Source organism: Mirounga angustirostris, unplaced genomic scaffold (genome assembly GCF_029215605.1).
Source record: "Mirounga angustirostris isolate CCGP_5_RB_7025 unplaced genomic scaffold, mMirAng1.0.hap1 SCAF_6, whole genome shotgun sequence".
Classification (NCBI taxonomy): Eukaryota; Metazoa; Chordata; class Mammalia; order Carnivora; family Phocidae; genus Mirounga; species Mirounga angustirostris.
In genome coordinates this window covers 15,842,643-15,857,866 of record NW_026991714.1, presented here as the reverse complement: position 1 = coordinate 15,857,866, position 15,224 = coordinate 15,842,643, and the positions used below count along the sequence as shown (strand labels likewise).

At 34.6% G+C, this 15,224-nt stretch overlaps 1 protein-coding gene across 1 annotated transcript in view; it reads right to left on the bottom strand.

Annotated features, from left to right (window-relative positions):
* Nucleotides 1-15,224, bottom strand: part of USH2A (usherin) — a 701,438-nt gene that overhangs the window by 155,619 nt on the left and 530,595 nt on the right. The window contains exon 49 of the mRNA XM_045876094.2: nucleotides 9,176-9,397. Coding sequence (XP_045732050.2) covers nucleotides 9,176-9,397 — 222 coding nt within the window. The remainder of the gene's footprint in view (nucleotides 1-9,175; nucleotides 9,398-15,224) is intronic.

The window sequence follows — 15,224 nt, the reverse complement described above, 5'->3', positions numbered from 1 at the left end:
AGAGGTTGGAGGCAGAAAGACCCTGTAAGGGGGAGCATTGATCACCACTTGTTGAGGAAAGACATGTATGCCTTTCACACCAAAGAACCTCCTTTCTTGCACCAAATTCAGTTTAACTGCCTGTATTCACATCATTTAGATCTTGCCATAGAAGAGATACAGCAGAAATTTAGACATAAAAGCCTGAATAAGTAAACAATACTCTAGAGTCAGATTAAGCCAGAAATTAAGGTACCTACACCCCATGTCACAATGCTATTATATCAGAATTTATATCCAGTGATAAAGCAGCACACTGTGATGAATGATTTATTTTAATTAGAATTTTGTTTATTTATTATTAGTCCTGAGTGATAACATAAAGAACCTCAACTTCAAAGTGCCCTGGGGTCCTGAATTGTTTGTTCTGGTCCTGTACAAACACCCACATTATGAAAGACACTCCTAATAATAGACCAGCGAGCTTTAAGTGCTTTTTATTAAAAAAAAAATTATTGAAAGTAGACACTGGCTTGGTACATACCTTAAGAAAGATGTTTAGTCACACAAGACTTCAAAAACTCTTTCACTGATCTTTCCAATTTAAAAAATATCTCCCAATATTTTAAGATGATGTACATTGATCATAATGGACTTTTTGCATGCCGTCTAAATGTAGTAACTGTTCAAAGTAATTGGTTTAAAAGTGAACTGTTTTCTTTGGTGCTTTATTAATAATTTTCGTTGTTTTAACATTTTCAGGAAAAATTTTTTTTCACATAAATACACACAGCAGAGCTATCATTGTAATCTGAGTTTTGATTATGATAAAATGGTAAAAATGATGTATTGTACACACACACGCACACACACAATAAAAAGAAAAATCTTCAAGTTTTGCATTGTTTGGACATTTTTTTTTCCGCTGCTTTTTGATCAGACATTTAAATACAACCTTGGGTTTTTTACTGTCATTTTTTTTCTCTAGCAGTTTTTTTTAAAATAATTCATATTTCCATTTTAAAGAGCAATCTGAAAACTGAAAACTGGCCCTTTAGGGAGCAGAATATATTCTCCCCTTCTACTCCCAAGTTACTTGATGGTTTCACCATGTTTTAAGTATAAAATCAAAATGCAGACATTGACCTAATTCAAAACTCCTAATCAGTCATCTGATCGCTCTGAGGGACTTTTGACAGGTCAACTAAAATTTTGATAATGAACTGTTTTTACACTAGGAAAAAAAAAAAAGGCTGCTTTCTTTCACAAAGAGCTTCATCTTTGTTTCACTGAATTAAAATTTTCAGCCAAGATTCCACTCTCATAACAAGAAGTGACTCCCTTTCTAGTTTCTTTGGTAAACCATTACTTCTTTAATTATTATCAACCTTGTTCCAGTGTGATAAATTGCTAATTACTTAATACCCTAATCAGCGTTCATTCTTTGCACAGATAAACTGTGACAGTGCCATTAATTTAAATAGTAATTTCACTTAATGGCCAGAACGGCACACCAGATTTTTATGCAGCATTTTCTGAAGACTGCATCCATCACTGCAATATTCTGACATAAAGATGTCTGACGTGCACTAACTCACTTAGGGAGAGCAGATGTTGCAGAGCAGAGTTTGGTAGTAATTCCCATAGTGCATCACTTCAGCATGAATGAGCTGCAAATTCAGAGACAGACAATCTTCTGAAACTGCATTGCAATAACTTTTGACCCCTGCCTAATTTATCACATTTGGCACTTGACTTTTGAACTTTGACATGTAGAATGCACAATTTTAAATATGCCAAAAGAAAAACAAAACAGGTTGTGTATTGTTGATGGCTCGATATATTCTTCCAGAGGCTGTTCCTTAAATCTGTACAAAGGTGAAGATTCTCCTTGGACAGATGTTACTAAAGTGGTACAGTACACATAGAGCTATTAGATATTTATTTCTGATATCAAACTGCAATATATTTTATCTTCCCAAACAGCATATATATATCCAACAGATAGCTTCCATTTCATTGGATACAATTGAGAAAACAGTGAAGGAAAGAATCTTTTACTCACAATGCTATGAATAGTTTCAATATGTTACTAACACTCATTTAATGGCCAGGGCTGACAAGGAAAGCATGTATAAACATATAGTTCTGATGAATTTCTAAATTGTTAATTCTGTAAAACAGGGGCTCTATTTTTCTAGAAAAAAAAGACCAAGACTTCTGAATCATGCTTTTGAGATAAATACAGTAAGATAGTAAAGAACAAAGTCTAGAACATGACAAATTAATGTGCAACTCTGGGACTGATCATGGGGATCACATTTTAAGCCAAGGGACTATATTTTAGGCCTATAAGAATGAAAAAAGTTTTGTGATTAGTCATTCTTAGGACAAACATAAAATTGGTGGCAGAATATGAAAGAAAAGAAATGCATGCTTGTCTCCACCAGTAGATGGCCTCATGGCTACCACCACAAAACTGACAAAGAAAGGGTAGAGCAAAAATGCTCCCCAAATCGTTGAGATGCGTTTTTTTCTACGTTACACCTTTCAAAAATTCATTATGTCACATGGAAATCTTCCTAGAAAATATACTTTAGTACAGCTCTTTCACAGTGGATTTCTGTGCTATATTTCCCTCTTTGCAAAGTTTCCAGATCCCATCTTCTATGACAAATAGGGGTAGTCATTTGTTCTGCTGAAGTCCTACTCCAGGACATGGAAACTCAGTATTCTATTACAAAGCAGTTTCAACCCAGAGTTTCCTATCCAAGGCTGCATGGACAACATTTATAATAGAGATCAGGCAATATGTTCCAAAGGTATGTCATGATCAGTTTCTCACAGCTAACAGAAAATCCTGGTCTCTTTGAGTGATAGGGAGACTTTAATGTTCATCTCTTAATACTAAAAGATATAATCAAGTCCAATCCAAGATTAATGGCATAAATGATAAAACCACACAAGCAAACACTAAGAATAAAAAGAGTAATAAAGAGGTTTAAAATACATCCAAAGAAAATGGTTAAGAATACATATCACTGCAATGATGAGCATGACTTTCATCCCGAGATACCTGTATAACACTCCTACACAACTCATCTGCCCAGAGAGAGCAGTAAAAACATAAACACTACCACAGCACTTCTGTTCCAACAGCATCTGTTAATTCACTCCATTTATAAAATACATATTGACAAAGACAACTGAACTGGGACCAGGGAGATTTGATTTGGTGTGAGAAAGTCAATTCAATGTGATTTTGTTAAAGGGCTCCTGCAGGCAAATAAAAGAGTTTAAGTAATAAAGTACATAAAGAGATATTTTACGAGCCAGCCCCATCTTATGGAAGGCACACAATGCCAGGCAGTGAGAGAGGCCAGGCTTAGGAACAATATTATGAGATCCAAACCCTCGTGTAGCAGGTATGGTGTTGCTAGGTTGAGGAGAAAAAGGGCCATATGGATATTCTGGAAGGTCACTGAGGTCACAGTCATTAGGGATGACAGGAGGGAGTGCAAGCAGAGTGAAGAAAAAGACAGGTGGAATGTGTCTATTTACACTGAAACCTGCAGGAAGGTCAAGAGAATAAAAAGAGATTCTTTTCCTTTTTAAAAGTATCATTCCTTCCATCCACCATGATTATCAGCCCTGGCAGAATTGCAAAATGTCATGAGAAACTCTAAAGTGAACCTTGATTCACAGGAGCTGAGTAATGTTGCAATTTGCTTAAATATTTGACAAGCGTGGAAAATCACAGTGAAGTCATTAAGAAGTTATTCTGAAGTTGGGGCCCACGGAGGGACGTCAGGGGTGTATGAAATTGCAGGCAGATTTCTGTGTAGTATTTGCAGTGAGGCTTTGTAACTTTCAAAAGATTCTTAAGGGAGTGTATGGCCCCCGAAAGATTAGGAACCATTGTCCCAGGGGATAGTTACCTCTACTTCATTTCTTAAAACAAGTATGTTTTATTTTTTGGCAATAGTGTTCTGACTTATCTTTCCTTCTCCTTCACATTCATTTGCCACCAATCTTATTTATTGCCTTAAATCACAGTTCTTACCATCACATTGACCCTTCCTTGATTTGGTCCTGAGACCCTTCCTTGATTACTGAATAATGTTCAGATCGTTTTGCCTACTCAGACATATCTCCTTCTGTTTCCTTGCACACGGTGGATCCCGCCAATAAACCCAACTGTTCACTACTACTTGGACATGCTTCACAGATTGCCAATTTCACACTTTAGCTCAAGCTATGCCCTTTAGCTGAAATGTCCTTCTTCCATCTATACATCTCAAAATCTTACTCATTATTTGAGGTTCCAATCTAATGGTTTAGCTTTTTCCATCACTTTGACTGGAGTGATCTCTCAGTTCTTATGAATATACTTTGTTCATCCCTCTCTTATGGACTGTGTTTAACCTTATAGGTACTTTCCTCCTTGATTAGATTATAAGTTCTTAAGGATAAAAATGGAATCAGCCCTTTTTATAATCACAAAGCACCAAGAATACTGTATTGAGCATAGTCACTACATAATACATTTTTATCAAATGAAGGAATATGGCAATTGACTAAAAAAAGGAACAAATGAACAGATGCTAAAATGAGACATTTTTGCTGTTATGTTAAAACTCTGACTCATTATGGTATGGAGGGGGCAATGCTTTTGCATCTCCCAGACCTGGCATCCATTGTTCTGTCTTTAAGGGACATATTTTTAGCAACTCATCTAGAAGAGGAGATACTCAACTGGTTAATCATAGCACAGGGTAACTAACTAAGTGCCATGATTTTCTAGTACACATGATAACCATGCATTAAAGCAGTGATGCGTGAAGTTTGGTCTCAGGACCCCTTTACACTTTTACAAATAATTGAGGACTCCAAATAGCTTTTGTTTATGTGGGTTATATCTGTTGATAAATACTGGATTAGAGCCTAAAACAAAATTTTTTTGAAATATGTACTTATTAATTCATTTAAAATAATAATAAATATATAACATGTTAACATAAATATTTATGAAAAATAAATGCATTTTCCAAACTGAGAAAAGTGAGTGAGAAGAATGACACTGTTTTGCATTTTTGCAAGCCTCTCAAATGTCTGGCTTACTAGAAGGAATTAACTTCTCATACCTGCTTCTGCATTCAACTGTTGCAATATCACATGCCATGTAACCTCTGAAAAACTCCACTGTATACTCGTGAGGGAATGAGATTGAAAAAGGCATATAATAGGTTAGTATTAATATGAAAGCCATTTTGATCTTACAGACCACCAGCAAATGTCTTTCTGCAAAGAGTCAGACAATTAGAAGTCCCAGATTATTCTTTATAAGTCACTGTCTCAGGGCTCAGCACTCCTATGTAGTACCCTGTCTTCTAACTTTGGCATACATTAGGTGTGCAGTCAGAGGGCAGATTTGATAATGCTTCTTTTTTTTTTCCAGTCTTCCAGAAAATGTTTACAACGTGATAGTTTATTATACTGGCCCTGCTGAGCAGACCTGACAAACATTGATATGGCTTGGGTTGGAGAGTATCCAATGCTTGTCCAACTATCAGAATGATCAAAGAAGTTAAGAGCATGGACTTTGTCACCATTTAGATGGAATTAGAAACCCTTCTTAGCCACAGTGGCAAGATTCACAGGCAAATCTCCCAGCCTCCCTTGCATTTAGTTCTAGTCAGTGAAATGTTAATTAAAATATTTGCTATTCCTAGACCTGGCAAATAAAAAACTCACACACACGTTATTCCATGCTCTTTTCCCCTTCTGGCTGCAGAAATGGGTACAACTCCCAGGTGACCGTAGAATCTGGCAGTTCAACAGGTAGCTCATAACTAGGAAAGAGAGCTGACCTATAGAAGGTTCATATCTCGGTGCTATAAGAAAAAGTGAACCCCGATTGTATTTGAGCCTTTACAAATTGGGGGGGTTCATTTATAATAAATAGCAATTAATGTTACCTGAAGTAATGCAGCCTTTTGCTAGCTATGTGAGCTGGGGGCAGTTTCTCACTTTTGTGAGAAGTGCTTCTGTTTCCTCATCTTGAAAATGGAGAGAAGACTAGTACTTACCTCATAGGGTTGTTGTGAGGTTTAAGTGTGTTATAAATGTGTTGATGTATATGAAGCACATAGAACTCTGCTTCGCGAGTAGTGAACGTAGAATGTTGTTTACTTTTTGTCATAGCTGTATCTTGTGACCATCGTGTATATCTTTTAGTCAATAAGCAGTGTCTAGGAGACACTTGACCAGGCTGGATTCCTTGACTGGACTTCAGTTATCTTTAGGACACTAACTTCTTAAGCCTACAATTCATGGGGAAATTTTCTGAAAGGACTATGTGTCTACACTGAACTCTTGTGTATCATATGATTTAATGCATCATTCATCTTCAAAGATCTTGTCAAGTTAGTTTTTGTTTTTGTTTCTTGGTTTTACCTGGCAAAGTCAACTTTCTTGCTACCTTATACTGAAGATCCAGGTGTCCTGTGCCATGTATTGGAGGTAATCCTTAAATTTGGGGGGTCAATTGAAGTGTCCTAATTGAAACCTAATTCTGTTGCATATAGGACAACTATCCATCATCACTATTTTCTGGACTGTTGATACAGATCAACAAAATTACATGGGACTATCAAACAGCTTGACAATATATATATTAAAATCTTCCTCTAAATATGTCCCACTGGGTTGGATTAAAAAAAGAATGCATAGATTGATATAGTGTGGATCCAGATGGGTGATTTATAACTTCATAGAATAGTAAATGCCTTGGAAACACACTTGATGATTATCCAAAGATAAAATGAAAAACTAGAAATCAGGTATTTTTTGGCTCAAAGAAGGAGAAAAATCTTTCCCATACTGGGAGTACTGAAATTTAGTTGTGAATAATATAATTAAGCATTTTTACTTATTTAAGGGCTACTAAAATACTGAGAGTTTAGTATTCTTGTTAAGGCGCAAGAGTCAGGTACCCCAAGGATTGATACTTTTAAAATTGTTTTGATTGATTAGTTTTGTTCTTGAAGCGTTCTTAGCAATTTTCACCAGAACTTTACATAAAAGAGAATTTGTACAAAAATATGGTACTTAACAATAACACTACAATAATTTAAATTACAATTACTGATATTACGGGTAACACTGATGGTTTTTTTAAAAAAGAAGAAATTATAGAAAAACAATAGGGAATTCATAGTTCATCTGCATCAAGATGCAGATGATGTCCCGGAATCATGCTCAGAGAAGGGCTGGAGTTCTAACACTTGCTAGTTGCACAAGCAGATTTATCCTGAAGCTGATGAGCTGGAGTTTCAGGGCCCTTTGCCTACATGAGCCCCTTCCAAGGCAGGCATGGTCACATATTTTTATAAAATTAGCAAATGTATAATATTTAACTCTGTTAATTTGCTATGGCCTCTGTCTCTTGCCCCTTTAACTTGCCTTCTGTCTTATGTGTCCTTGTATTGATTAAAATAGAAGAGTGACCATATACATTTTTTAAATCTAACTAAGGGGAAGTTGATTTGGGAAAATATTTAGTTTGGGTTCATGTAGCTATGTTTATATGACTTCTGTCACTTCTATAAAAAAAGTCATTAAGGCTTGAATAGGCCATTTTAACTGCAGTTTGGAGAGATAAGGATATGAGAAATTACAGACTCCTAATTTGGATGCATGTAAAGGGAAGCTTTAAAGAAAGAGAAAGATCAGACAGAAAAATTAATGGAATATGAAACAAAAGCTGTAAAACTGAACAACAGAATCAACTGAAATATTCTGACATCTAGAAGAGAATTATAACAAAATAAATTTTAGATTATAACAAAGGTAGTAAACTATTAAAAGAAAATGATGGATCTAGGATTGAAGCATAAATTACTACAAATTATGAAGAGAGGTAACTCATAAATATATAGGAAAAATTTATACTTTTGCTGATGTGTAGATGTGTAGTGACATCATGATAACAAACAACTCAAATTCAATCATATAATAAGGATATCCATGAAACTCTGGTTAATGATGTTGTCAATTCAACAAATATTTAAGACAAGTCACTGCAAATCACCTTAAGACAAGAAAACTTAAAATGCCCTTAAACCTTAGAAAGATCCTTGGTAGGTATTTCTCCAAAATTGACACTAATCCTAAACATTTACATAATATTACAATAATAAATTTTGAAGCTTAAGGCTACTTTTTAAAACTTGAAATAATTAAAAATGTTTTGATTAATCATGTGACAGGAAAGAATGAATTATCTTTCTAGAAATAAATGGTACAAAGCCATTGTCCCATGAAGATGTGATCAAGGATATAAGTTAAACATGTCAGGGGGAGAAAAGACGGATATCAGAAGTTATAGAATCCAAACATGCTATTTTTATGTTAGTGGGATTTGCTAAGTTTCCTTTTTTTTTGATTTGTAATTTTTATAATTTATTTTCCCCTTCTAAGTAAATATTATTTTTATATTCTGTCTTATCTTAATCATTTTATTTTCTTTCCTTAAAGAAGGTCCCCAAATTGTGTAACTTTCAGGCACCCCCAAATTTGCATCTGACTACAATGTGATCTTGGACACTGTTTAATCTCTGTGCCTCAGTTTCCTCATTTTTAAAATGTAGACAATAATAGAACCTACCTATTAAGACAATTATAAAGATTAACTGAAAAAAAAGACTAACTGAGGTAATAATGTATAAGACATTGGGCATAGTACTTGGTTGATAATAAGTACTCTATCAATGATAATGATTGCTCTTAAAATTAGTATTAATTTAATAGCTATAAAAGAATAATAGAGCAAAAGAATTGACATAATGTCATCAATAATAATTTTGTGTACTGTTAGCATCTGCTAGGAAATTTGCTAGGAAATATTCTCTTGATCCAGAACCACTGCATTCATGTATGTTTTGTTTTTGTTTACGGTGGATATGACACTTCTCAAGAGGAAAGAGTTTTGATCCATTTTAATGAAATGCATCACATGAACATAAAAAATGTGAAATTACATTTTTATTTGTGATATAATATGTACTTAAATTTTGCATTAGATATAATTAACATGAGCTTTAATTCCTTATTTGCTTTATATCTAGGGCAAGTTTTTCAACCTCTCTGTTTCTCATATTCTCCACCTACTGAAAAGTAGACAAGGGCTCCTTACCTGGAAGGCGACTGTACGCCATGCCTTCTTCTTCTCCACCACAGCATTCTAAATCTTTGCTCACAATCTGTCCACCACAGCACTGCTGTCCATGGCCATCATGAAACCTCCCAGCACAGCAAATCTGGTTTCCTGAGGTGGAATAAGGCATTCTGCCACAGCAGGAGTCACCGATGCCAGTGGAAACCCGATTGTGCTGTTCATCTGGACAACATACTTCACCTGTCAATTTAGGACAATAACAATCATTGCATGAGTTAAAAAAATATGCTTTGACTCACAATGAAATTTTATCACAATCATCTTGCAGATGCCAACTGGTTGACAGAATTACTAGAAAGAATGCTGTCATTTTGGAGTTGCAAAATATCAATACAACATTAAACTTTTTGCATTAAAGATGTATAAACATATGTTTACTCACATACATATGTGGTAACTTAGAGGTAATGCTATGTTGCCTATTTCCTCTCTCACCCCTAAGAAATGAGCACATTAGGTCTGGTAACATGATTAAGTAACACTACAAACAAGTTTGCCTACAAATACTTTTCTATCTATGTAGTGTATTTTTTTTTTTTTTTTGGAAAGTGGTGTGGATTCAGAAATTGACATAAAACTTGCATTGCCTAGATTATATTTTTTAACCAAATTATAGTCATTTAAGTAAACAAAATACTTTCAATGTGAAGGTCAATTAAAAGAGAGGTAAAAATAGTATATTCAAGTCAGCACATTAGTACTTTGCTGGGCTGTGGAAGACACTGAATTTCACTAATGTAGTTGCACCGACACTCCCCCTTTACATGATGCTCTGGGAAACTTGAAACAAGAATAAGATAGTCTTTTGCCTGGTGCTCTGGTATCAAAGAGTTTAAATTTTATAAATATCAATAAGCAGTATTTTGGGGGGGTATGAAGATGGTCTATAAGACAGGACAATTCTAAAGGACAAAAAAAATTAAATTTCATCTTTTAAGGATACCTTGGAAAGGACTACTAACAACTTTGTGTATCTAAAATTAAAACTACTTCTCCTCTCTAGCTCATGACCCAACTCTCAGTTGACCTCCTTTCTGAACCCTTGGATCCTGACTCTCTCCTCCCTCTTGCTTTACTCTTCTTTTTCCTGCATCTTCAACAGACCCTCTTCTCTTCACTTCCCCCTTTAAAATATATCTTTCTCCCAGGACAATATTCCTTCATTTTATCTTATAAGGTCTGTGAGTATATTGATCTGCCTCTGGCAGGTCTTATAGTTCTAAACCATGGTCCAGGTAAGATTTATATAACCTAGTTAATGACTTGCCAAACCTTCGTAAGAAAAGGAAGGCTCAGGTTCACTAAAAAATTTAGGATTGCCTTAGGAATTTTTAGTCCTGGACTTCCTGATCTCTATCAATTAGTTTATCTATGTGTGAGGTCGAGATATGCCAAAACCTGGTTAGTAAAAGCAGGATGAATTACCTACCAAAATGATATTAAAAATATGGGGCAATATTTATCTATAGATAGATATGTAAAGAATATAAAAAAATAAGACAAGAACTCTTAGCAGGTATCCTTGAAGTCTTTCTTGTCCATATTCATTGGTCAAAAATCCATCCTAGTAGATGAAATGTACAAATTACTAGAAACACACAACCTAAAAGACTGAATCATGAAAAAATAGAAATTTTGAATAGACCTATAACTATTAACAAGATTGAATCACTTATTAGAAACCTCCCAATGAAGAAAAACTCTGGACAAGATGCCTTCACTGGTGAGTTTTACCAAACATTTAAAGAACTGGTACTAATCCTTCTCAAACTCTTCTAAAAAACTGAAATACTTCCTAACAAAATTTATGAGGCCAGCTTTACCCTGATACCAAAACCAGACAAGACACTTTAAGAAACAACAAAACAAAAACTACAGACCAATATCCCTTATGCAAATTGATGTAAAAATCCTCAACAAAACGCTAGTGAACTGAATTCAAGAGCACATTTATAAATGATTATACAACATAACCAAGTGGGATTTATTCCGGGAAAGCATGCAAAGATGATTCAACATATGAAAGTGAGTGTGATATACCATATTAACAGAATGAACAAAGAAAAACATGTGATTACCTCAAATGATGTAGGAAAAACACTTGACAAAATTCAACACCATTCCATTATAAAAACATTCAATAAACTAGGAATAGAAGGAAATTACCACAACACAATAAAGGGCATGTATGAAAAACCCACAGCTAACATTATAATCAATAGTGAAAGCTTTTCCCCTAAGATCAGGAAGACAAGGCTGTCAGCTTTTGCCATTTCTATTCAACATAATATTGGAATTTATAACCAGAGCAATTAGATAAGAAAAAGAAATGAAGAACATCCCAACTGAAAAGGAAGAAGTAAAATTATCTCTGTTCATGGGAATGTAATCTTATATGTAGAAAACCCTAAAGATCCCACAAAAAAACCCTGTTAAAACTAATAAAAGAACTTAGCAAAGTTGCAGAATACAAAACCAACATGTAAAAATTAGTTGTGTTTCTATACCCTAAGCATGAACAGTCTGAAGAGAAAATTTTTTAAAAAAGCAATCCCATTTACAATAGTTTAAAAAATACTTAAGAATAAGCTTAACCAAGAAGGTGGAAGATTTGAACAGCTTTGATGAAAGAAATTAAAGAAGACACAAATAAATTGGACATCCCGTGTTCATGGATCAGAAGATGATATTGTAAAAATGTCAATACTACCCAAAGTGATCTACAATTCAATGCAATCTCTATCAAAATCCCAACAATATTTTTTGCATAAATAGAAAATCTATCCCCAAGTTGCAATGGAATCTCAAGGGACCCCCAAAACAATCTTGAAAAATTGTTGAACAAAGGTGGAGGTCTCACACTTCCTAATTTCAAACTTTACTTCAAAGATACAATCAGTATTACAAAGATACAATTAATAATCAAAACAGTGTGGTCCTGGTACAAAGACAGACATACAGACCAATGGAATAGAATAGAGAGCCCAGAAATGAAACTTTACAAAAATGACCAAGTGATTTTCAACAAGGGTGTCGAGACCATTCAATGATAAAAGGACCATCTTTTCAACAAATGGTGCTGGAAAAAGTAAATATCCACATGCAAAAGAATGAAGTTGAACCCTTGCCTTATACCATATATAAAAATTAATTCAACATGGACCTAAGACCTAAATGTAAAAGCTAAAACTATAAAATTCTTAGAAGAAACATAAGGAGAAATCTTCATGACATTGGATTTGGCAATAATATATTGGTTATAACATCAAAAGTACAAGACAACAAAAGAAAAATAGATGTATTGCACCTCATCAAAATTTAAAAGTGTTATGCATTAGAAGACACAGTTGACTATATAAAAAGGCAAACCATGGGAGAAAATATTTGTAAATTATATAACTGATAAGGGACTAATATCCAAAATTTCTAAAGGACTCCTACAACTCAACAATGAAAACATAAACAACCCATTAAAAAATGGCTAAAAGACTCATATAGATATTTCTCCAAAGAAGATATACAGATGGCCACTAATCATATGGAAAGATGTTGAATATTGCTAATTATTAAGAAGATGCATATCAGAATCACTATGAGATACCACTTCATAGTCAGAAGAATGGCTATCATAAGTAAACCAACAGAAAAGAATATGTTAGGAAGGAATTAGAGAAACTGGGACTTTTGCACGTAATAAACTTGCACATCACTGTTGGGAATATAATATAGTGCAGCTCCTGTGAAAAACACTATGGCATTTCCTCAAAAAATTTCACATAGAATTTCCATATGATCCAGGAATTTCACTTCTGAATATAAAGCTAAAAAAAAATGCAAAGCAGGACTCAAACAGGTATTTGTACACCTATGTTCATAGCAGTATTATTAACAATAGTCATAAGGTGGAAACAATCCAAATATTCATCAGTAGATGAATGGACAAACAAAATGTGGTATATACATACTATGGAATGTTATTCAGTCTAAAAGATGAAAGAAATTCTGACACATGTTAGAACATAGATGAACTTTGAAAATATATTAAGTGAAAGAAACGAGTCACAAAATGGTAAGTATTATATGATTCTACTTATATGAGGTACCTAGAGTAGTCAAATTCATAGAGACAGAAAATAGAATGGTGGTTGTCAGGGGCTAGGGGAAAGGGACAATAGGGAGTTAATGTTTAATGGCTACAGAGTTTCAGTTTGGGAAGATAAAAGTGTTCTGGAAATGGTGGTGGTGATGATTGCACAACCATGTGAATGTATTCAATGCTTCTGAACTATGCACCTAAAAATAGTTAAAATTATAAATTTTGTTCTGTATATTTTACCACAATAAAAAAAAGTCCAGTTTCATAAACAGGGGCAACATAATCCCATGCCTAGTTTCAGAGACCACTTAGCTACCACTAGGAATATTCTGTTCTCAATGTAAGTCAAAATTTCATAAATTTCTCAGAAATCAGAAGATAGGACAGTAGACTATGTCTTCTCTCTAAATTATAAGAACTTGCTGAGTACTTGGAAGATACTTCGGCTCAGAAAAAAAGAAAAAAATAGATCAAATTAATAGCTTTCCAGATTAAGCAATTAAATAAAGCCAAGAACAAGGACATATCTATGTCTAGTCTACACAAAGACAACTCATTATTGTAAGGAAAAGGGACATTGGAAGAACATTTGCTCTACTTTAGCTAGAAAGAATCAAAAAAGGAAAAGGACAAACGTTGACACAAGAACCTCTTTCTGTGAAAGTAGCTGCTCTGGTCAATCCATACCTGCATTTAACACACAAAAAAGAGAACTTTTCATGCAGTTGTAGAAATTGAAGTTTTCATAACTAATTGATATTGAGGCTACACTATCTACCATAAATTCTATGTTTCTATCATCCCTTCCTAGGAATAACCAAACTGTCTCAGAGGTAGAGATTTCAAACACCTTTCAGTCTCTCCCTTTGTCTTTGTCTTCACTTTAATCAACACACTTTTCTGCTAACTTAGTATTTTTTCCACTCTGGTGCATTTGATGGGAGGAGATCCACTTTGTAAATGTGGATGCTAATACTAAATGTGGATCCAAAGCCTCTTTCTGGAACTCCCAGCAGAATCCCCATCCTGTAATTTGATGATGGCACAGACTGACTATCTCATGCCTGATGATTTCAAGATCTACATTTCAGACCTTGAATCTGTCTTCAAGAGCTACTGGGTCAAGGAGAGTTTAGATATGGGATTCATAGAGGAGGCTAAACCCTTAAAAGTCTTTCTAAATCTATGTCCTTCTTGAAACTGGCTAAAAATTCACTAAAAAAATGGTGGTTATTGAAGAAAATCAGGTCCATTGTATCCACATTAACTCCAGAAAAGACTTGCTATTCCCTATAGTAACCCTTATAATATCTTATTCATTCCATCCAAAAAATAAATGACTTGTATACCACTTTGTCCAAGATTTAAGGGCCATTAACAAGATTGTGCTTCCTTACTTCCCATAGTTCCCAACCTAATACCATCCTCTCTCCAATCCCTAAGACAGCTGCTTAATTTAGAGTAATAGATCTATGCTCAGCAGTTTTTCATATATTCTTGCACTCAGACTCCCAGTATCTTTTTTTTTTTATTCACTTGGGATAGTTATGCCCAAGAGTTTACAGAAATGCTACTTTAATTCTCATATTTATTTAACCACAGTGTCAGTGTGGTAAGCAGAAAATGACCTCCCAAAGATGTCCATGTACTAATCTCTGGAACCTGTGAATATATTATGTTACATGGCAAAAGGGGATTAAAATAGCAGATGGAATTGAATTTGATAATGCTATGTGAGAAAGGACTGACTGCCATGCAAGGCTGGAAGATGGAAGTAGGCTCCTAGGCAAGGAATGTGGGCAGCCTTTGGAAGGTGGAAAAGGTAAGGATTCTTTCCTACAGAAGAGAAGGCAGCCTGGCTGACACACTGCTTCTGGCCCAGTGAGACCCATTTGGAACCTCTGACCGTGA